We start from the raw sequence: 22,124 nt of genomic DNA, 5'->3' as shown, positions 1-22,124 counted from the left end.
CATCCGTTTTAATAGAACAAGTAGAAGCCTGTAAAGGGAAGATGTGAAATTGGTATCAAAGGACTTGATGAACAGGCAAGATGTTCAGACTATCTTCGGACATAGAAGACTCTTCCTTTGCCATCTACACTGACAGTAGATGGCTCCTGCTGAGCAGCCTCCAGGGGGAAGACCTGACAGAAGAGCATGTGCACATGCTGGATAAAGTGCAGCTGGTTACCAAGTCCCCAGGGGGAGCTGTGAGTTGCCCCAGGAAATGACAAGGAGAAGGGCAGACAAAAGAGTGGGTGCTACCAATGAACCACATGTAAATAGTGATGTCCTTTAGAGGGATGCCTTCAGCCTGCAGGAGAGAGTGGGACAGTAGGGGACACAAGGCCCAAGCAAAGGTAATCTGATACTAGCAGAAGACGAAGTTATAAAGAACAGTGCTTTGGAGAGAAAGGTATAGTGGGTAACAGCTGTCAAGGAGGCTGCAAATCCCAGGCACAAACAATAAATCTTGCCTATATCTGGCACAGAACATAAACAATGACCCTTGACACAATGAAGAGAAGGGGAAAAGAAAATCTATACATTTACGGGATGTGAATGCACACAGCTGAGGGAATTCAGCAGAGGAGGAGGGCTGGCGGCATTAATATCGGTGCATACAGATTTACCAGAAGACAAATGAATTCTGAGCAAACCCATCCCTAGTGAGCTAATCATATACAACAAACAATGGCCACTTTCATAGCCCTGGCTTTGCAAAGGAAACAGCTAGAAAGGGAAGGCTGTGCTTTAATTAACAAATGTTTAAGAAAAAGAGAAAACTAAGAAACACATAAATCCCAGTTGAGTCCCCTAAAGGTCCCATAACTGTCACAGACTTCAACAAATGGAGCTAGTTACTAAGCCTATTGTGCATCAGGAACAAGTTACACATTTTGCATGCATTAGCTCACATGATGTTCATAACAGACCCCTGAGGCTGATATCCCTACTGTAAGTAGAAAGCAATTGAATGAAAGTCATTATATAGCTCCTGGAGCCAATTCCTGGTCAAAAGATGAACTGGGACTCACACCTAGGAACCAGGCACGAAGTTTACAGTCTTGAACCCTACCTAGATCTTGCTTCTCAGAGGCCAAAGACATCTTTGCCCTTAGGGACTAAGGCTGGTATTGGGGGCAGGCTAGGCTACGGAGGATGGCTCCTGGGAATTAAATACAGAAACTTGTACACACTGAGATTCACTTCTTTTAAAGTAAAAATTAGAGCAAAATAGTAGGAGATAGGGCAAAGCTAACAATAGAAAAGAGACTGAAGAGGCACACCATGGGTCAGCACACACAGGGAGAAGTCATCCATTAACTATTGTTCTCTGTACCTCCCTACAGTGTGCATCATGTCCTCATGTAACTGCACTTTTTGATAAAAATTAAAACTAAGAAAATCCTAAAATATCTATTCATTTCTTTATAAAACCTCATCATAGTCACATGAATAATATTTTATGGTAATCACATTTTTCCAGAACAAAATATAGAGCCAAGAATGGTACTGTGCTCTTCTCAGACAAAGGCATGATGGGAGACAACTATTTCTTCTTTTGGTCTTTAAATGCATCCAACTGATTGTGATAATCTTGGTACCTGAGGGGCTCATACAGACACCACAACTGGAAAAGGGAAAGACCTCTTAGGTTCCCTAAAAGAGTCTCTGGGATCCTGGGGGCTCTAGGGGCACTTATTTAAAGCACAGACTCAGGTCAGACCACTTGGGTTTGAAAGCTGTCTCTGCCAGTCAGTAACTGTCTGGTCTAGAGAAATGACACTGAAAGGATCACATTCTGTCATCTACACAATGGAGTTACGAGATATTGACCTCATAAAGTGGCAATGGATGCTAAAATACCACTTGCCTACCTGAAAATTCAGTTCAGTGGCAGAGCATTTGCCAAGCTTGCACGGGGTTCTTAGGTTCAAATTTTGACACCATCAAGAAAGAAAAAAAAGCAAGTAACATTTGTCACATACTAAGACAAAATTTCAAGGCACAGTCTATGAGAATTCTAAAGAAACCAGCAAAACAAAGATTTAGTCTTGCAGGAAGACTCTTCATCCTGAATTATATGTTCTCACAGCTGAAGCAACATTAGGGATCAGTGGAGTAAGAATGAACCACTGCATCCACACAGGAACAGCAGCAACAGTGAATGGAGAATTCAATTTAGATGCATACTTCATCTGCCTTTGATTTAAGAGAAAGAGGGGGAAGAAAAATCACTGGAGTCTCCACCCTACAGAGGATGAGTAGTACATCTTATTTTCAAAACCCTTTCATGTTCAAAGTCAAACAGGCAATTCTTCAATGCAATGCAATTTTTGTTGAGTTTGGCTACAAAAACATTTGAGAAAGTCATTAAGTTGAGCAACTTAAAAATATTTTTTAAGAACAAAAATGAGTAAGCAGTTAAGAATCAAGAGTCAACACCACCTGAAGGTTAGATTAGGTACAGTTTTATTTGGGCAGTTATTTTTTATTGATTTTATCTCTAATGACTCATAAAGGTCATTCAAGTTGGTACTGTGATATATGAATAAAGAATCTGGGTTGTTAAACCTGTCTTCTTACATCCACATGTGATGCAACTCCTGCTATTCTTTTTACACAGTCTTCAGTTTTTATTCAACCCCATAAAGCATACTTGTGCCTGTCCCCTAGTAGCATTAGAACCATAGCAAACAGACGTTTCTGAGGCTATTCTACATCTTCCTCCCTGGGAACACAGGAGAATGATTTACTGATACTCCTGTGGCTTCTGAGTTCTTCATCAGTGCCAAAGAACAGTCTTCAGCTGCCAAGGAAGATCTGGCTACCTAGGAACTACAGTGTAGGACTTATGTTTTCCAAGGAATTACACACTGAAAAATGAATTGTGTGGTATTTACTAGATATTGGCCATTTAACATAGCATCATACTGTACAGAACACCCTTGGTCACTTCATTCCTCCTATATTTCAGTATCATTTTATGCAAAGAATATGTAAAACTGGAAATTTATGATTATAAACTATGACTTGGAAGTTCAGTAAAGAGTATTATTATTTTCAGATTGCAGAAATATGGCCACACTTCTCAAATCCTTGTCTGTCTTTATGCTGTACCATGGCTTCTTCATCTGTAACCTCGGGAATTGTATTCTCTCCCTCCTTCAAAGGGCTGCTGAGATGATAAAGTGAATTTTTAAAACATGTCTATGAAGTGCTAAGAACCTGTTGGTGAACATAGGCTAGTTAAAAGTAAAGTAAAGAAAAAAGAACCATCATCAAAAAAACACAAGAAAATATATATAAATATTTCACTATTTCACTGATCTCAGTATAGAAAGACTTTGTAAGCACAAAAGAACTGGAAAATGCACATAGGAGGTTACTAAGCTTATTATAAAACATCTATTTCTCAATAATGGTGTAAGCAAACATGGAAAGCTGATGCCACAACAGGACAATTTCTGCAACAAATATGGCATGCAGAGGTTTGTCTCCTAAAAACAAACAAACAAAAATGGCAGAAAAAGTAGCCAAGGAACTTAAAAAGGAATATATCAAAATTAACTCATAAAGACCTCTAGAAGTTCATCCCACTAGCAATAAGATGATATATATGAAAATATTGAGATGTGTATCATCTTGGCCAAGATTAGGATAAACCCAAGAAGTGAATTCTTAAGTTGTATGAGGGTATGGTAAGATATAAACCCTCATGCATTGCCAGGATAAAGTTAACGATAGATACTTATCAGTGTAAACAACTCATACCATGTGAGCAAGTAATTGATTCCTACTTTAAAAAATTATCAGAAATGCAACAATAGTAAAACATTCATTCCATGAACCTTGAAAAAGTCCAAAGTAAAAAAGCTATGACACATCTATCAGGGACACATTACACTATCTTAAAAAAAAAATCTCCTTTAAGGACATATTAAAATAGCAGAGTAGGGCTGGAAAGATGGATCATTGGTTAAGAACACTGTCTGTTTTTCCAGAGGACCTAAGTTCAATTCTCAGCACCCACATAGTGACTTAAGATCAATCATCCATCAGTCTATTTCCAGGTGATCTGAGAACTGCTTCTGGCCTACATAGGTACCAGATACAGAAGTGATGCACAGACATATATACAGGCAAAACATCCATATGCATAAAATTAATTAATTAATTAATCAACTAGTAGAAAACATTAACAATGAGGTGAGTTAAAATAAGGTTATATCTCTTTTTCAGAAAGGTACATAAGATTAAACTGAAAAAAAAAAAGATGAAATTTCATTAGAAGTTATTTCTGCTTAATGATATTATATTTTTATGTTGCATGATAAGTAGTTTTATAATTAGAAAAAATATAACTCTAAAATGTTATACATTTTATATAAACTAGATTGCTTTTGTAAAGACATAATTTAAATGAAACATTTATTTAGTCAAGTAATTAATAATTTAGTTTCCAGATTCTATTAAGAATGCCAAGTGGGGTGCTAGAGAGATGGCTCAGAGGTTAAGAGCACTGACTGCTCTTCCAGAGGTCCTGAGTTCAATTCCCAGCAACCACATGGTGGTTCACAACCACCTGTAATGAGACCTGGTGCCCTCTTCTGGCCTGCAATCATACATACTGTATACATAATAAATAAATAAATCTTAAAAAAAAAAAAAAGAATGCCAAGTGGAGTCAGGTAGCTAGCTTGGTGGGTATAAAAGCACTTTCCATTCAAGCCTGATAACCTAAATTTGGTTCCCTAGAACCTACTGATGGTAGAAAGAGGAGAAACATCTCCTAGAAGCTCATGGACCAGCTATTCTAGAACATATGGCATAGCAACAAAAGACCCTGCCTCAAAATACAAAGGTAGAAAACAAGAACGGGCTCTCTAAAGTTGCCCTATGACCTCCACATGTGAATACCCACACTCTTACACATCTCATACACATAGACGTCACACAAAACAAAAGAATACCCAGTGGTCTCAGTTACTTTCTATTGTAGTGATAAAACATCATGACCAAAGCATTTTACAAAAGAAAATGTTTACTTATCTTACAGTTTCAGAGGGTTAAAGTCCATGACAATGGAGAGAAGGAACAGCTGGGATCTCTTATCTTTATCCACAGTTACCAGGCAAAAGGGGTAGGAGATAAAGGGAGGGGGGAGAGAGGGAAGGAGAGAGAGTGAGTGAGAGAGAGAGAGAGAGAGAGAGAGAGAGAGAGAGAGAGAGAGAGAGAGGGTTGTACTGGGCATTACAGGAGTCTTGAAAACTCAAAGCCCACTCCCAGTGATATAATGCATCCAACAACACCACATCTTCTAATCCTTCCCAAATAATTTTAGCAACTGGATACTGTGGGGGACCAAAACAGCTTGACCACACAGCTGCCATAACAGGCTTAGGGGCTCAGACAAGGCTTCTTTGACAGACTTACTGGCAGGCCACATCCAGATCCAGGAAAAGCTATAAGCTGATTCCACCCTGGAATGGGCCAGAATTAAGGGGAAGTATCTGGCATCCCAAACATTCCAACCATTAGATAAGGTGGCCAGATATCCCTGAGTCTAGCACACACCTGTTTCTGTTTTGCAGATACCCTTAGGCAAATGTCAGCCAATCAGGGTCCTAAACCCTGGAAATCCCCTCACCCCAACCTCTGTTATGATAAAAATCCTACTCCACCTGGGTTCATGGCTCTCTGCTCTCACCAATGGACAGACAGAGAGACCAGTCTCCAAACTGAAATAAAGGCTCTTTGCTTTTATATATGAGATTTGGTCTCCATAGTGGTCTTTTGGGGGTCCCTGTGATCTGGGCACAACAGATACCAAGTATTCAAATATGTGAGCCTGGGTTGGAGGGATGGTAAGCTGTGAGAGGCTAGGCTGGGTCCATTCTCATTCAAAACACCACCCTAGTGATTTGAATAAGCATACTTTCTTCTCCCCTCAAAATCTCACAACTAATCAATACTTCTCACTGACTGTCATGTCAAAAGGCAGAGGTGTAGAGCAAAGGGGTAAACATAAGGGTAGTTTCATGTGAAATGTAATGAAAGAAACAGTTCAGAAAACCAGTGCCTCATGGCTCAAGCCCTCCTGCAAGTGCAGCCAATTACTCAGAAGAGAGAACTACTGCTTCTCAGGGGATTGGCAGTATCCTGTGGCCCTGAAGATTCTTCTGAGATGCTCGGATTAAAAAATAACCATTACAATTAGATAGGATAACCAGCAATCCATGCTACTTTGACACACATAGTACTTGCCCAGAACCAACCAGCAGACATATTAAGATAGGCATTTGAGTACTTCCTACAAGAGCTACAACAGACTATTATGGGAAGCAAAAGGTTTTTCCATATCCCCTATCCCCAGACCCCAGGAACACTACTCTTTAGCATTTCATATCCCCTCATGATAGATGCCATCAAAAAATGTCCCTGTCTTACCTGGTATTCACAGCCAGGCAAAAGAGACACAAGCATTATTGCATGTTCACATACAAACCCAAATTCATAAAACAGGAAGCTGCACAAAGCAACTTGCCTGTCCTTACAGAGGGCTATGGAAGTCTACAGTTCTGTAGCTCCTGCACCATCAACCCAGGGAACGAGATGCCAACTTCCTTCTACAGGGCAGCCTCCTTCCATGGATACCTCTGGTGTGCAATGGGTGCAGCTACTCCAGAAGACCGAGGAGGAGCAAATGGCAGCAAGCCTCATTGCAGCCACCTATCTTTGCCCTCACCAATTCTTCCTTTGCACATGGTGTGCTGTTCAGCAAAGTGTGTCTCATTTTGCCGTTATTCCTCATGTAATTGGGGAAAAGGAGGATGTGTCCCCAACTGTTGTCACCCTCTTGCTTAGGTCCTAGCTGCCTCTTTCACTGCATGGTAAGTCTTCCTCAGTATCTGTCACAGGCTGAACTTCCATTAATTACATGACAGACAATATGGCCCCACACAAAAGCTCTGGGAGACATTTGTTCCCAAATAGTACAGAAAATACCAACGAGTTTTCTAGATTCTTTATGTGCAACACTCTCTGTGAACATTTTAATGTAATTCCTGCTGATTTATTTTTATCCTGACACATCTTATTTAACAACTATTAAAGCAATCATCTCTGGTGAAAAGAGAATATCACGGTTGACTTTTAAAGTATTAGCATTCAACAGATAAATCTTAGTTCCCACAAAACTCTTGAACTAGAAATAAATCCTGAAGATGAAATGATGTCTTGATAACTCCAGCCATTTCAGAGCCTTCTAAGAAAAGAGAAAAATTAGAACCTATCCTTCCCAGACTTATTTCACCTCAGAGAAAAATTATGCAGTAGCCAAGCAACTGTGCCTGGCTCCGTGCAGCTTACAGCAGACAATTTCTGGAAGTCATCAGCTTAGTTTTATTCCACAACCAGCCGCCATGGCAATAGAGATAAAATATTAAAGCTATCAACAGAAAATGACTGACAAGTAAAAATGGCAGAGCACGTATTGTAAATAATGACAACACCAGGAAATGGGGCTCATGGGAAAGGGTTAAGACTCTGAGGAGTACAGCTGCTTGGGACACCACAGTCAGCATGGAGTGGAGCAAATAATGAATGAGAATCAAGAGTCCTGGATTAAATCATGATTTCCATAGGCTGGGGGTCACGACAGTGCTGAGCCTCAACTTTTCCAGTTAAACTGCTTATTGATGATGAAGGATAAGAAAGAACACTGACCTCAAAAAAGCACTGTTGGTCACAAAATGTTTTCTTAGTTCCTCCACTTACAGCATTGTTGTAGCTTAGACAGTAGTGAGTTGTGTTTAATAGACAACCAAAGGCTACTGCCGAAAGGAGACGCAGGCAGGCAGGCAGGCAGGCAGGCAGACAGGCAGACAGACAGACAGGCAGGCAGGCAGGCAGGCAGGCAGGAAAGCAGGCAGGCAGGCAGGCAGCACCGTGCCGACCTAAGCTCCTGCACACAGCCACAGTATCCCGAACTGTATGGAAGATGGCCACTGGAAGCAGAGAAAATGTTCTACTGTCCACCCATCAGTGAGTCCACAACTATACAACACTCAGTGATGCTGAAGAATAGGCATCATGATGGATCCCAGGATTCTCTGACAGCCTCCGCCATCAATCCTCATACTCCCACTGAGATGAAACGTCTTGGCCTGTCCAGTATCATTACCAAAATAGTGGAATATTTCTAGATTACCTTTAAGTGCTACTCGCCACCTCCTCTGGACGCTTTAGATCTTTCCACATTGCAGAAATAGCTAGGTGGCTCCCTGGTGCTACAGAGATTCCAGGAACTACAGCTGAGACTGGTGAGTGCTTATGGTCACTGCAATTGTTACACACAGAGATAATTCCCCTTCTGAAGCCACACACATCCTGAAAGCAAGCTGTGGTTCACAAACCTAAAGCAAGACTCCAGAGATATGCTCAGCCTGTAGCAGGAAGCCCAGGAAACTGGCTCAGATTAGAAACTAGTTCAGTTACCTAATGCTGCACAGACTCCTTAGGCAGAGTGATGCAGGATTTGTGCCCAAGAGCTATTTGTGCAAATTTATCATTATTTTTTCAGTCAATTAGCTTGAGGAAGGAAATGTAAGCTAAGTAAATAAATTAGATCATTAATTTGTAATAAATATAAATTAGTTATGCTAATTATACCAATTGAACACATATACAAATTATGTATATATAATAAATAACAAATAAGGAATATACCAAGGCTCAATGAGAAGAAAGCCAGCTGACTATGTTTTAGAAAAAACAAAAACAAAAACACGTATATTTGCTCAGTAGAATCTAACAGTTTTGATATGTGTATGAAAATATAAGATAAACATTAACTGCCTCCTGGTGTTCTAGTAAATCTATTTTCATGCCAAATGGAAATTTGAATATATTTTACATTATTTGAGTTAATTATGTGACATTTTTATGAATAGTGATGTATTATTCCATTCATTACTCCCAATTATGCTCCCTTACAAGCACAGAGCTGGCAACACCATGACCATGCCTTTCCTGTTCTTTACAATCTGATGACTTGCATGGAAAGCAGGTCAAAGATGTGCCTGGGATATAATGAACAGAGTTCAGTAGCTGTGAACCATGACAGTTCACAGCTACCTGAGAAAGTTAAACATGGAAACAAATAGAAATGGGATCAGCTTTTCACATCACAGGATACTCAAAGTGCAATTCTGAAACATAATTATCAATGTCTCCTTGGCTTGAACAGGACAGAGAATATTCCTGATGCCCCCCTTTTCTCTTTCTCTCTCAGAATTGTATATAGATTGGCTGTTTGGAAAGGGATTGCTTTCTGCTTGTGAAAAGACGAAGAGCATTGTCAGCTTTGGTGCGGGGCTGAGAAATGTACCACTAAAAGGCTCAGTTAGTGAAAAACCAGTTCAATCTTTCTCCTCCAATGTATAACCGAGTCATGGCAGCCCTCCTCATCACATGCACTGGGGATGCAGCTACAAGGTAAACCCTGACATGAAGAAGTCACAGTCAAACAAAGAAGACTAAAACTAAATTATCAAGAGACAGGGACCTAGTGAGAACCTCTGACATCATCTGCACATGCAATATGCTGGGAAACAGGACAAGAAAGTCAAGATGCATACTCACAGTGAAAAGGAAGCCACTTCTATGAGGCCCAGCGGCCAAGGTGCACTGGATTCAGGCAATCTGTCTATGGGAGGAGTCCACACATATTTCTCCATTATACTTCAGACCTTCCTTGTACACCTACAAAATACCTAATTCATTGCTTCAGGACCAGATGACCATTTATAGTTAGTTATACACTAAAAGAACAAGTTTCAGGTCTAGGAACCAAAGGTAAACTTGGAAGAGGGGGGCTGAGCAGGAAGGTCTTCCTTTTTTTTTTTTTCCTGGCACCCTTGACAAATGCTGTCTGCTAACCCTAAATGCTACCTCACAGTCACCCTGATATTATCAACTCTCCATCACCTCCTGAGCTGACATTTGGGATAAAGATGACTTGTTTTCTATGCAGTTATTTCCTTGGATAACACCTAAGAAAAATGACTGTCACACAAGGTCTTCTAAAAGAAATTGACAGGATCCTCTGTGGCACATTTTACACTAAAAACATGCTGGAGAAGGAGAAGATGAGCATTCCAGCTCGGCCCATTTTCCACTTACCAGTGCCATGGCGGCTGCTATCAGCAAGTGGTTAAACCTCAAGAAGAGGGAATATTTATGTAGACTTCTCTCCCACTTGGTCAATCACTACCATGGACACATCTTTGAATGCCATAATCTGCCAACTTAAAAATATGACCATAAGTAAACCAAACTTATCGCAGATAGGGCCAAGGGACCAGCAGAACATCTTTAAAGATCTCCGTAGGAATATTTAAGCCAGCTAATATACAGAGTAGAGCAGAAACATGTGCTCGTGGCAATTTAAAGATCAAAGTTCTATCTTTAGCAATAAGGATATTAAAATAGCACTTGCACTCCTCTTATTTGTACAGCAAGGTTTAAAAAAACAGTGCTGAGAAATGAAAGATCAGCAGATCACTAATAACTGTGGTTTCCTGAACAATTAAAGAAATTCACAAGATTAAAACCCACTCAGGAAGTGACACACATTTCTGAAAGGACTAAAGGGCATTTTTATCTATAGTATCTATTCTGCAAGAAGCACAGTTAAGAAAAGAAGTTATTTTTATTATTTTTCATTTTTTTCAGGAACAAATGTGGTAATGGTCTGAAACCAGGAAAGTGAACATTTCTCACTGGAAATGGTAAAAGTTAGTCTTAAAAAGCATGTGTCAGGGTTTTTCTCTCCCATCTGCTGGGGCTGTGTCTTGCCACACAGTTCCTATCGCAGCAAACTTTTTGTTTGTAATGTGTCAGCAGAAATGTCCTTTAAGTTACCTCATCTAATTCTTCACAAACACACTTTGGAAGGCTGTCCCCCATGCATCATCCTAACATTGTTTGGTCCTGATAGCATTCTGTGTGTGACGCTCCTGGCCCGGAGAATCTGTTCCTTGTAATAACTGATTCAATACACTGTTGACAAATGATTTGTATAATACAGTATGGCCAGTGAGCAAGGTTTGTCTCCATCACTACACACCATATTCAAAGCCTCCACAAACCTGCTCTGTCTCTCTCATGCTAGAGCTCCGTGCACCCTTCTGAATAGCAATCCACAGATCAATACACTGTCTGCTGAAAACAACAGGACATAACAAATGAATGATTTTATTTACAATAGAAGCCCCAGTCACCAAATGGATTCCACTCATGTTCAAATTCATTTTTCATGCTCCACTCAAGAGAAGAGGTGGGCAAAGCCTAACACAGGGGAGGGCATGAAGAAGGACTTACTGTAATGTGCCAATTTATTTAAGCCATGAACAAGAGCTGAGCTGCACCGAAACATATGAAAAAAATGTTCAACAAAATTCTGAAGATGCAATTCTTTGAAACAAGTCTGTTCTCTCACCAAGAAAGCTTGAAAAGCATTTTCCTGTACCCAGAAATTAATGGATTAAAGGCATCCTGACATTCTGTTTGGGAGTGCCGCACCACAGAGGTCAAAGCCTATTCAGTTAGCTCTAAGAACTTGGCAAGAACTGGGAGCATTTGCTTTTCATTTGAGGGAAGGAACTTTAGTGGTACTTTTGTGAGCAAAGCACTGCTTGCTTCCAAGCACACCTTTGGCCCCTGGTCCGACAGTTCCTTTTCTACTACAAAAGCTATCAAAACTCCCGTGCCGGTTTCTGAACTTGTTGGGCAAGCGTGAATGTGGATCCCCATAACCCATACAAAATCCTGACATAGTAGCACATGCATGTGATTCAACTCCAGAACTCCTGTGTTGGGATGCGTGGGACAGACAGTCTGAGTCCCCAGTAACAAACTATAAGAGAGCCTGACTCACACAAGGCAGAAGACAAGCACTGGAACCTGAGTTCTCCCTGAGCTCCACATGTGTGCCCACCCACAGATGCGACCAATAGAGAAACATTTTCTTTTAAAAGTCAATAAGCACATTCCTAAGGGAATGGGGGCTGGTGGGGACAGCCAAATGTTAGTGAGGACATCAATTCAAAGATAGTGCTTACAAGTCACTCATCAGTGACACGCTCCCCACAGTGTGCTTGGATATCATTTTTAAAAATAATAAAGAGCTATTCAAAGCAAAAAAAAAAATATCTACTTTGCATGAATTTGCTATAAAACTGCCCGGGAAGCACAGAACTGCCCACCGAGGCTGTCTAGCAGCTCATTTACTCTATCTGCACCTAGCCCTCGCCCCCCGGACAAATAATATGGGACTGAAAGCAGAGCTGTGGCAAAAGAGGAAGAGATCAGGGCAGCCAGCCTGAATGCAGTGCTACCAACTCTGGAGGAGAGCGGTGCTTGGCTCTGGGCGTGGCAGTAAAGGTGGACAGCAGGCCCTACTGCCTAGTTCCATTAATTATACCACGGTATTTGCTTAGTGTTTGCAGCTTCAGCTTTAATGTTAGTTACTATCGTACTCAGCATGCTAGGAAAACAGGTTAAGAGCAAGTCCTCCAAGCAGGAAGGAACAACTGTGCAGAGACAAACAAGAATGCACAGCACTCCATTCTGAGGCAGCTTGGGAGATAGGGCATGGTGCCGGGAACAGAGTAAGGGCTGGGTAAGCAGGGTTGAATGAATCAATATGTAAAGAGGGAATGAAATGTCACAAACCATTCGGACATCTTTTTTGTTATTGTTTTTGTTTTTGTTTTTGTTTTTTTCAAGACAGTTTCTCTGTGTAGCTTTGTGCCTTTCCTGAAACTCGTTTTGTAGACCAGCCTGGCTTCGAACTCACAGAGATCTGCCTGCCTCTGCCTCTCGAGTGCTGGGATTAAAGGCGTGTGCCACCACCACCTGGTGCATGAGGACATCTTTACCACGAGGGAAGAATATCATAGCATCACAGTTAAAATGAAGAGCCTCAAGGCAGAGGGAGCAGAAGAAGTGTTAAAGGGAAACACACAGTTAGCAGATGGCTAGAAAGACAGAAACTTACATGATACTAAACATCTTTTAAAAACTTGATACAGAGTTTGGACATTTTCTTCAAAATGGTCTGTAAACAAGGGGAATGAAAAAGGATATGGTCAGAAGTTACAGGGTAGAGAAGCCTAGAAGAAGAGGCTGCAGAAAGCTAGGTGATCCATGCTGGCGAAGGGTAGAAGCCCCTCACTGTTGGTTTTACGAAATGTGAGCTGGCAGATCTAGCCACAGGTACAACCCCTATCTCAGGACAAAAGACAGTGGCTTTTTGAAAGCAAGCACCTGCCTACTAAGATGCTTCTCAAGGCTGTGAACTGTCTCCCTCCAACCCCCACATACACACACTAGTCTGCAAAGGTAACATGAAAGGTTACATAGTAATCTAGGACAGCATTATCACAATGTATCATCTACCAGCTCCAAGCGGTTCCCAACAAGGAAGTGCTGAAGTGGCCTCTCATATGTGCCATTTCCCAAAACAACCCCGGTGGCTCTCACACCCTCCCACAAAAGCAGGTTCCTTCCAAAGGCTGGGATGCTCCATGCTCATTAGATGGAATGCTCATGGCATTGTCTCACAGACATGGCACTAAGGTTTCACTTTCAAAATGATGAGTCCAGGGCACAAGTTTCACTCTTGCTCATGATTCACTATGACCATTTCCTTAAAAGGAGACATTTCCAGATTTTTGTCAGGTATTTTCCCAGTCTCAGCATCATACTTTCCCAAGTGGTTCAACAGTACTATCAAGTTATGAATGAAAATTCACAAAACAGAGTATGAAGATTCATTTGCCTAAATTCTCATTTTCATCCCTAGTTCTCCTACTCTTGTTAAAAGTCAATTAAAACTAGCACATAGAAAATAATGTAATTATACCTTTATTCCTTTGATATTTGTCTCTAAAAATTCCCCAAGGCAAAATGACCACCACACACTTGTAGTAAAATCAAAGGAAGAAACAAAAATGTTTTTATTCCAAGAAGTTCAGGGTCCATTTGAAGAATACAACATAAAATTAATCCACAACTTAAAAGATGTTCTGTTTCACAGACTCCTTAAGTCACTCTGCCTTGGGCTTTCGTTTCAGAAGCAGAGAAAGCTGAGTTCTCAATATTGAACATTTAACTCAACTTTAAAACCTTTAAAATTTTACAAAAAAAGGTTAAATGTCAGAATACTTTTCATCCAACATTATTTAAAAATTGATAACCTGTTCATTGTTTTTTTATAATTTTGTAAAATTTAATGGGTGAAATTTAGGCTTAGGATTGAGACTTAGTAAAGAATCACAATTTTATGTTTTAGGCGATTTTCCTTTTTTCCTTTCAACCAAGCAAAGTTTACATTACTTGGAAAGTAAATTATTCATAAAGTTCTTAAGAACTTCAAACATTTTCATTGAAAAAAATTACTCCAAAAATATCGTGAAATATTTATACATTGAGGACTATACTAAGGAATTAACTTCAAAGCTAAACAATGGTTCAGTGTGGAAAATACCTATTATCTTAATATATGAAGCTTCCTTCTTGTTACCCCTTGCATAATAAAATAAGGAGGAAAAGAATAGCATTGTGGAAACTCTATAAAAAGCCACATGTACACAGCTAGGAGGAATATGTTCAACATGAAAACAGTCACCTCCTCTGAGGGTCCCACCCCTTCCAACCTCCGCTGCAAAGGAGAAGGAAGCTCCTGTTGAATACAGTAGAGTAAAAGTTCTTCCAACAAAATAAAGTAACTCAACCAGGACTCACTGTGGAGAATTGCCTAGAAATCAGTTTCCCCCAAGAGGAAATGACATTTCAAATTCCAGCACAGATCACAACATTCATAACATGTTAGATTGTGTCTCCTAGTAACATCAGAAGATACACCCATAAAGTAGTACTAATGTGACTGCCCAAACATGAGCTGAGCAAGGCCAATACCAATAGACATGATAAAGTGGATGGGGAAATACCATGAGGCCTCACCCCTACACAAAGAACTACAGTCACTTAAGGAATGCCCAGAGTGGGAGAAATAGGCTTCCCTAGGGAAGATACACCAATTGGTTATCCAATATCAAATCATCAGCCCTGAAAATATACATACAAGAAACATTATATAGACTGAGCATGTTCTATTGAAAGAATAGATATGTATATAGTTGCATATACATCTATATGTATCTAACAAGAATTAATGAAAAATGAGGCCATTAAATTGAAAGAGAAAGAGAAGAGACATAAGGAAGGCTTGGATAAAGGAAAGAGAAGGGGGAAATGATGTAATTATGTTACTATCTCAAAAATAAAATAAAGTAAAACAAATGAATAAATTAAACAATCTCCATTAAGCAAAGAAATTTTAATTCTTTGTAATCCCTTAATTCTACCTTACAGAATCACCATCCAGTTTCTAACCCTCCATTAAAATTCACAATGAATAAAAGGAATTCAAAGTGCCCATGATATTCATTGGACCAATTTTAGAAACACCTATTTATTTACACAGCTATGGTAGTGAAAAGGTCAACCAAAATTCTCTCCAAAGCTACAGTTGCTAAGCAACCTTTCTCAGAAGCTCTGCAACACTGCTCAAGCATATTCCAGGTGCCACCAGCTGGACTCAAAATAAATATGAATAACATCTTACCTCGTTACTCCAAATGTGAAGCGAGGGAGATTCCTTGCTTACCTTTCATAGACAGGCACTAAAGGCTGATCCCATATTAATTTGGTTGGTTGGGTTTATGTCTTTCTTTTACAAGAAAAGGATACGGCCAGGTACAACAGGTTTCCTATTTACCAGGGCGAAGGACAGTTCAGTTTTCAGAAACACCACAGAGGGTTTGATGAGATGTTGGCCAAATCTAAATGACATGGTCTCACAGTGAACCTGAAAGAGAAAATAATTGAGGAGATGAGCATTCAAAAGAAAAAAACAACTTGGTTCATGGGCCACTTTAAAGAAGGCAAATTCCATTAGTAAAGATTCTTGAATGCAAAGAGAATACCATTTAAACTGATCCTATTAATCTCCCTCAGATGAATTCCAGGTAAATTCTCCTGGAATATTCCAATCTCTCTACAATACTACCTTGGTTCCAGCGAAGGTTGCAAAGTAGAAATTGGAACATGGCTGACAAAGCAGCCTTTCATGCCTAAATTCTCTGACTCTCCAGGTTGTCACCTCAAATCCACAAGATCCTATTTATTGAATACTTATGTTAACCCATTGATCTCCTCATTGCTGCTAACGTGAAGATATTCATTGTAAAGTACTGAGTACAAACATAATTCTTAAAAGCTTCTTTCAAATGCTTTTATCTTTGTTTGTACAACAGCAATTTAGCACAAGTACAAACACTGACCTCACCTACAATTACAAAACACACGTTCCCTGAATATTACAATTCAATTGCCATAATTGGAATGAAAAGGAAGGAATGCACAAAACAGAGTTTCAGATGAGACTAGTTCCTGGCTGACCCAGAAACAGGCCAGGTAATGGATGTTAATTTCTCCACGTCCTCCTTCTGGGGAAGGCTCCATGTCCGTGTTACAATTTGACATAAAAATATTCCCCACAAGCTTATGTGTTGAGCACTTGGTGCTAATGTGTTGGGAGGTTCTTGAAAACTTAGAGGAAGGGGATTGGTTGGCAGAAGTAGATGATGTGTGTAGCATGGAGGTGGGTTGAAGGTTCTACTTGCCTCTGGTGGCTGCGTCTTTCCCTTTGTTATTTGTCATGAGATGAACAGCTTGCTCCTACCACCATGATTTTCTGTAAATTAGAAGTCTGAAACTTTGAACCAAAATAAGTCCTTCCTACACTAAGTTGTTTATAACAAATCTTTTGTCACAGAAGTGTAAAAGAGAAAGAACATGAGGGAGAATAAAATGAAATTGAGCACTTGGCAGCCAGGGTGGACAAAACCCACCCATGCCCCAGGAATAATCTTAACTAGGTGATGCGTACATAAGAGTGACTCCTGAGTGACTAAGGCCCTAACATTTTTGTAAGTCAGGAGAAGCTGATGGCCAGAGACCAACCTATAAGAAAAACAGAGATGAAAGATAAATGAAGAATCAGAAAACAAAGGATGAAGTTTAAAAAATAAAAGCTATTGGTAAGTAGACCAAATAACTGCATGATGATTTAATGAGCCAAATGTTTAAAATGAGAGCTATATAAAAGTCCTCTACTGTAGTAGACTGAATTTTATGCATTCTGTGCTCAGGACTCAAGTGGTAAGACTCACGTAAAGGATAGAGATACTTGTTTATAAAATACTTAAACCGGTTCATAAAAATTAAGTGTCAGTAAGGCTATCAAACATTGTCTAGCAAAGTGGTTATTCAGGCATGCTCTCTGGGAAGCTATCAAAGCTACAAATTTGTATTTCCTATAGCTCCAGCCATGTTACCATGAATTTTCCATGGTTGATGCTTCTCCATGTTTTAAGGTAGGGCTCTTCTTCCTATTGAATCCAGGTCGTGGGAATTGACGCCAAGTACCTGCAGTCCCCTAGCACACTACTACTTTGAGAGTGGACATGAACACAAGGTGAGATAATCAAAGACATTCAAATCCCACAGCTGATCACAACCCATGCCTGGAAAGGTCCTTTCTTAAAGCTGAACTGTCAGTCTGTCAGTCTGTCAGAGTCACACTGCATCAAACACACGCCTACACCTAACAATGCCAGAAGGAGCAGCCTCCCTGACATCTGTTCCCCTTAAGGGTGATTAGACAAACCTGACTTACACATGGGCACTAGCTGATGAGCTGCTGCTATCCTGAGTCCTTGATTGGTACTTCTTTGGTCTTATTTGTCTTTTTTTCCCCTTTTATCCCCAAACCATCTTATCTCCTTACAACTCAAGGATACGCTGCAGCACAATTAATATAGTGTTATTGTTCTTTATAGATTTGTGTACATGTCTTCCATATGTCAAAATATGGAGGGCTCTCAGAAACATTTAATTTTAATTTTATATGAATTATTTGTTTTAAATCTTGTCTGTTTCTTAATTCTTGTTTATCCACTCAGTTCCTGGCTGCTCCTGTCTTCTCACAGCAGTCTACTGTGGCGTTTGTGTACAGTTTGCCCATGCTCAAGAGTTAGTCCAGCTATAATGCTTCATCATAAATAGCACTGATTTCTATTCTAATGTGCATCATACAGCCTTAGAACAGAGTTTGAGATCACAACCTTACCCAGTTTTTCTACGACATAGGTCCCACTTCGCATTCCCAAGAAAAACACACAGAGATACTCCTCTGTCCCTGACAGCACTTGACACTACCTGTTGTCATGACTGATGGTTAAAATGGTCTCACAGCACAGCTCCCCAACCTGCTCTCCCGGGGCCTACCCATGCTATCCCCACTCTCAGGCCTAAATGAGACCTGAAAAAATGACTCCACCAGTTGGACAGTGGGCTCACAATGGATGCAGGAAATAGCACAAGGCCCACTCCTAGATGAAGACCTGCAGGAAACAACTGCTGTTGAGGAAGAGAGACTCCGTCTTCCTCAAGGATAATACCAGAGAGTTTACCCAATCAAGAGGTCAGCCCTAAAACACGTCAGAGCAACATTAAATGGACTCAGCAGACTGTATTTCTATAAACTTCTCTTTGTCTCTGTCTCTGTCTGTCTGTCCCTCTCTCTCTCTGACTCTCTCTGTGTATCAATAATTAAAGAAGATTCTGAGGTGGAGTCAAGGGAGGAGTTGAAATGCAAAAGAGAGAGCAATAGAAATCACACAAATACAGTATTCATGTATAAAATTCTAAAAATAATTCATTAAAAATGGTATCTCTTCCTTTGAACTCACTTGTCTGTTATAGTGTCATGTATATTTTGCCTTCCACAAATTACTGATTTATATACTTCAGCCTCCTTTTTACAAGTTACCTCCCTTCTGTTTCCTGGTTTTCCAGGGTGCACAGAATGGTCTAAGTATTCAGCATGATAATTACATTTTTACCATCTGTTCATTTTTCCATTGTTTCCCCAAGGAACAAAACCCACTCATTTTGTTATAATCAAAATCATTATTTTTTAAATATTTTTCTCCAAGATTATTCAACATATCTTGCTCCATCATAAGGTCTCAAATGTGTATTTCGGCACTTTCCTCTATTTCCAGATGACCCAGGTTCAGTTTCCAGCACCAACATCTGTAACTGTCTTTAACTCCCATTCCAGGGTATTTGGCAGCTTTACAGACACCCATGCAGGCAAAATTCCAATACTCATAAAATGAAAATAAATAAATATTTATAAAATTAAACTATGAAGTATCAAAAGTTTCATTTTTATTCTTGCATGAGTCAATTTTCTTATGCCAATTCCTGAGAACATGCCCATATAGACAGAGCAGTGATTCCGGATTCCATCTGAGCCTATGCCTGATCCTCTAGAACAGCAGCTGGTAAATTATTTTCTATAAGGGACAGTTGGAAGGGGCTACACAACCTCTTATAACTACTTACCTCTGGCATGTAGCATGCATGCCACCACAGCAGTGTCTGTGTTCTAATAAAACTTTATTTATACCAAACAGCCTGGACTTAGCACACAATCTGTAGTTTGTCAACTCCATATGTATTACTACCCCTTCAAACTTTTTTCTGGGTAGAAGTTGATTGGATTGAATTGCAATGCTGATACAGGGGAGATGGGACAGCTTCACAATATTCAATGAATCCATTTGTGAACAGTGCTTTTGTATTGATGAATGCCATAATAAGACTCTGGTGATACTTTTTAATTTCCCTTTTAGATTTTATGTATTCTGTCTTAGAGCTGTTCTAGCCAGCTTTTGGGTTGTGCCAGTGTTACAAGAGGTATCTTATTATTGCCATAATTGTTGGTAACTATTGATTTTTATAAGTTTGTGTAGCAACCAGGCTAAGATCCCCCATGGATGCCATGGTCTCCACAGAGTTTCTTTGGTTTTCCATATAAGACTTTACTTAGAAATAATACAATTATTAACACTTTAATTAAACTATTTTTCTCTTGTGAGATCTCTGACAATGTGTTCAAAAGCAGAAGCAACAAAGTTACCCTTATCCTATTCTTAAAATTTCAATGAATGAGTGCAAACTTTTGTTTTTCTATTAAAGACAACATCCACTATAAGTTTTAATTAAAAAAAAAGAAAGAAAGAAACTTGTATACTAAGGAGGAAGGGAAAAAATCTGTTTCCTAAAGATTAACTCTATTTTTAAATAAATAAAACTCTACTAATATAATACCATTTTGTATTATGTGGCATCAATATTATACATCTCATTGGAAGATTTCTTACTATTTCACTACTCATTACTGTTATGACCGCTTTAGCTGCTCACATTGTTTCATTCTTTAGTGAACTGCCATATTGGACTTCTGGGTTTTGCAGATGAAGCTGGCCAAATGTTAAACTAAACTTACCAGATATTCATTGTCAATATCTTCTTAAATATGCTGGCTTTTTAGACTTGTTTTAAAAAAAATTTTTATACCTACCTTCTGTTCCCTTAGCATTGATTCTGAACATGTGAGTCACAACCCCTTTGTGGGGCTGAAGGACAAGGGTCATTTATCAAATATCTTCCATATAGGAAATATACATTATGATTCATAACAATATGAAATAGCAATGAAATTTTATGATTGGGGGTCACCACAACATGAGGAGCTATATTAAAGAACTGCAGCATTAGGAAGGTTGAAAACCACTACTTTAGAGTTAAACAAAACTCACTGGTCAAGTGGTGCCTCTTTTCCTATCACGGGGGGGGGGGGGGGGGGGGGGATATTCTGATAATCATGATAAATTGTTTAAAGTTTCTTGATTTACATGTGATTTTTTTCTTGTATTAATTTCTAAGCCTTTTCATACCAATTTTAATTTTATTTAAAATAATAATAATTTAATGGGTTCAGAATATAATCAATAATCACTTTTATTATTTATTTTGAAATTTATAAAAATATGAATATTTTAACCCATCTGTAGCCTATTTCATTTTTCTACTTTTTAAATTTTTACTAATTAGTCAATTAATTTTTCCCAGCCTGATCACAGTTTCTCCCCCCTCCCTGCTTTCCTCCCAGTCTTTCCCTCAATCTCTACCTACCATCCACTCCCTCTCCCTTCCCATCAGAAAAGTGCAGGCCTTCCATGTATATCAGCCAGCCATGGAATATCAAGTTGCAATAAGACTAGGCATCTCCTCTCCTATTAAGGTTGGATGAGGCTACCCAGCAGGAGGAAAGGGTCCTATGATAAGGCAACAGAGTCAGAAACATATCCCCTCCCTCTGCCAGGAGTCCCACAAGAAGTTCAAGCCACACAACCACAACACATATGCAGAGGACAATACCCTTTCATAATAGCCACAGATAATATAAAATGTCTTGGTGTAACTTTAAGTGAAAGAACTGTATAGCACAAATTTCAAGTATTTGTAGAAAGAAACTAAAGATTTCAGAAGATGAAAAGGTCTCCAAGGTCATAGATAGGATTAACACAGTAAAAATGACCATTTTACCAAAAACAATCTACAGATTCAACACAATTGCGATCAAAATTCAACACAATTCTTTACAGAACTTGAAAGAACAATACTCAACTTCATGTGGAAAAACAAAAAACCCAGAATAGCTAAAACAACCCTATACAACAAAAGGACTTCTGAGGTATCCCCGTATCTGATTTCAAGCTGTATTACAGAGCTACAGTAATAAAAACTTCATGATATTGGCATAAAAACAGACAAGTTGATTAATGGAATCAAATCAAAGACCCAGACATAAATCCACATACCTATGGACACCTGATTTTCATAAAGAAGCCAGACACATACAATGGAAAAAATATACATCTTCAACAAATGGTGCTGGCATAACTAGAGGTCAATATGTAGAAGAATGCAAACAGATCCATATCTATCACCCTGCACAAAACTCAAGTCTACCTGGATCAAAAACCTCAACATAAAACTCTACACATTGAACCTGATAGAAGAGGAAATGGGGAATAGCTGTG

General features: G+C 39.4%; 1 protein-coding gene across 1 annotated transcript in view; it reads right to left on the bottom strand.

Annotated features, from left to right (window-relative positions):
- Positions 1-22,124, bottom strand: part of Fhit (fragile histidine triad diadenosine triphosphatase) — a 1,532,194-nt gene that overhangs the window by 792,002 nt on the left and 718,068 nt on the right. Inside the window, exon 4 of the mRNA XM_036199337.1 lies at positions 15,853-15,970. Coding sequence (XP_036055230.1) covers positions 15,853-15,955 — 103 coding nt within the window. The 5' untranslated portion in view covers positions 15,956-15,970. The remainder of the gene's footprint in view (positions 1-15,852; positions 15,971-22,124) is intronic.

Source organism: Onychomys torridus, chromosome 9 (assembly GCF_903995425.1).
Source record: "Onychomys torridus chromosome 9, mOncTor1.1, whole genome shotgun sequence".
In the NCBI taxonomy this organism is placed as follows: Eukaryota; Metazoa; Chordata; class Mammalia; order Rodentia; family Cricetidae; genus Onychomys; species Onychomys torridus.
This window is presented reverse-complemented; position numbering and strand designations above follow the sequence as displayed.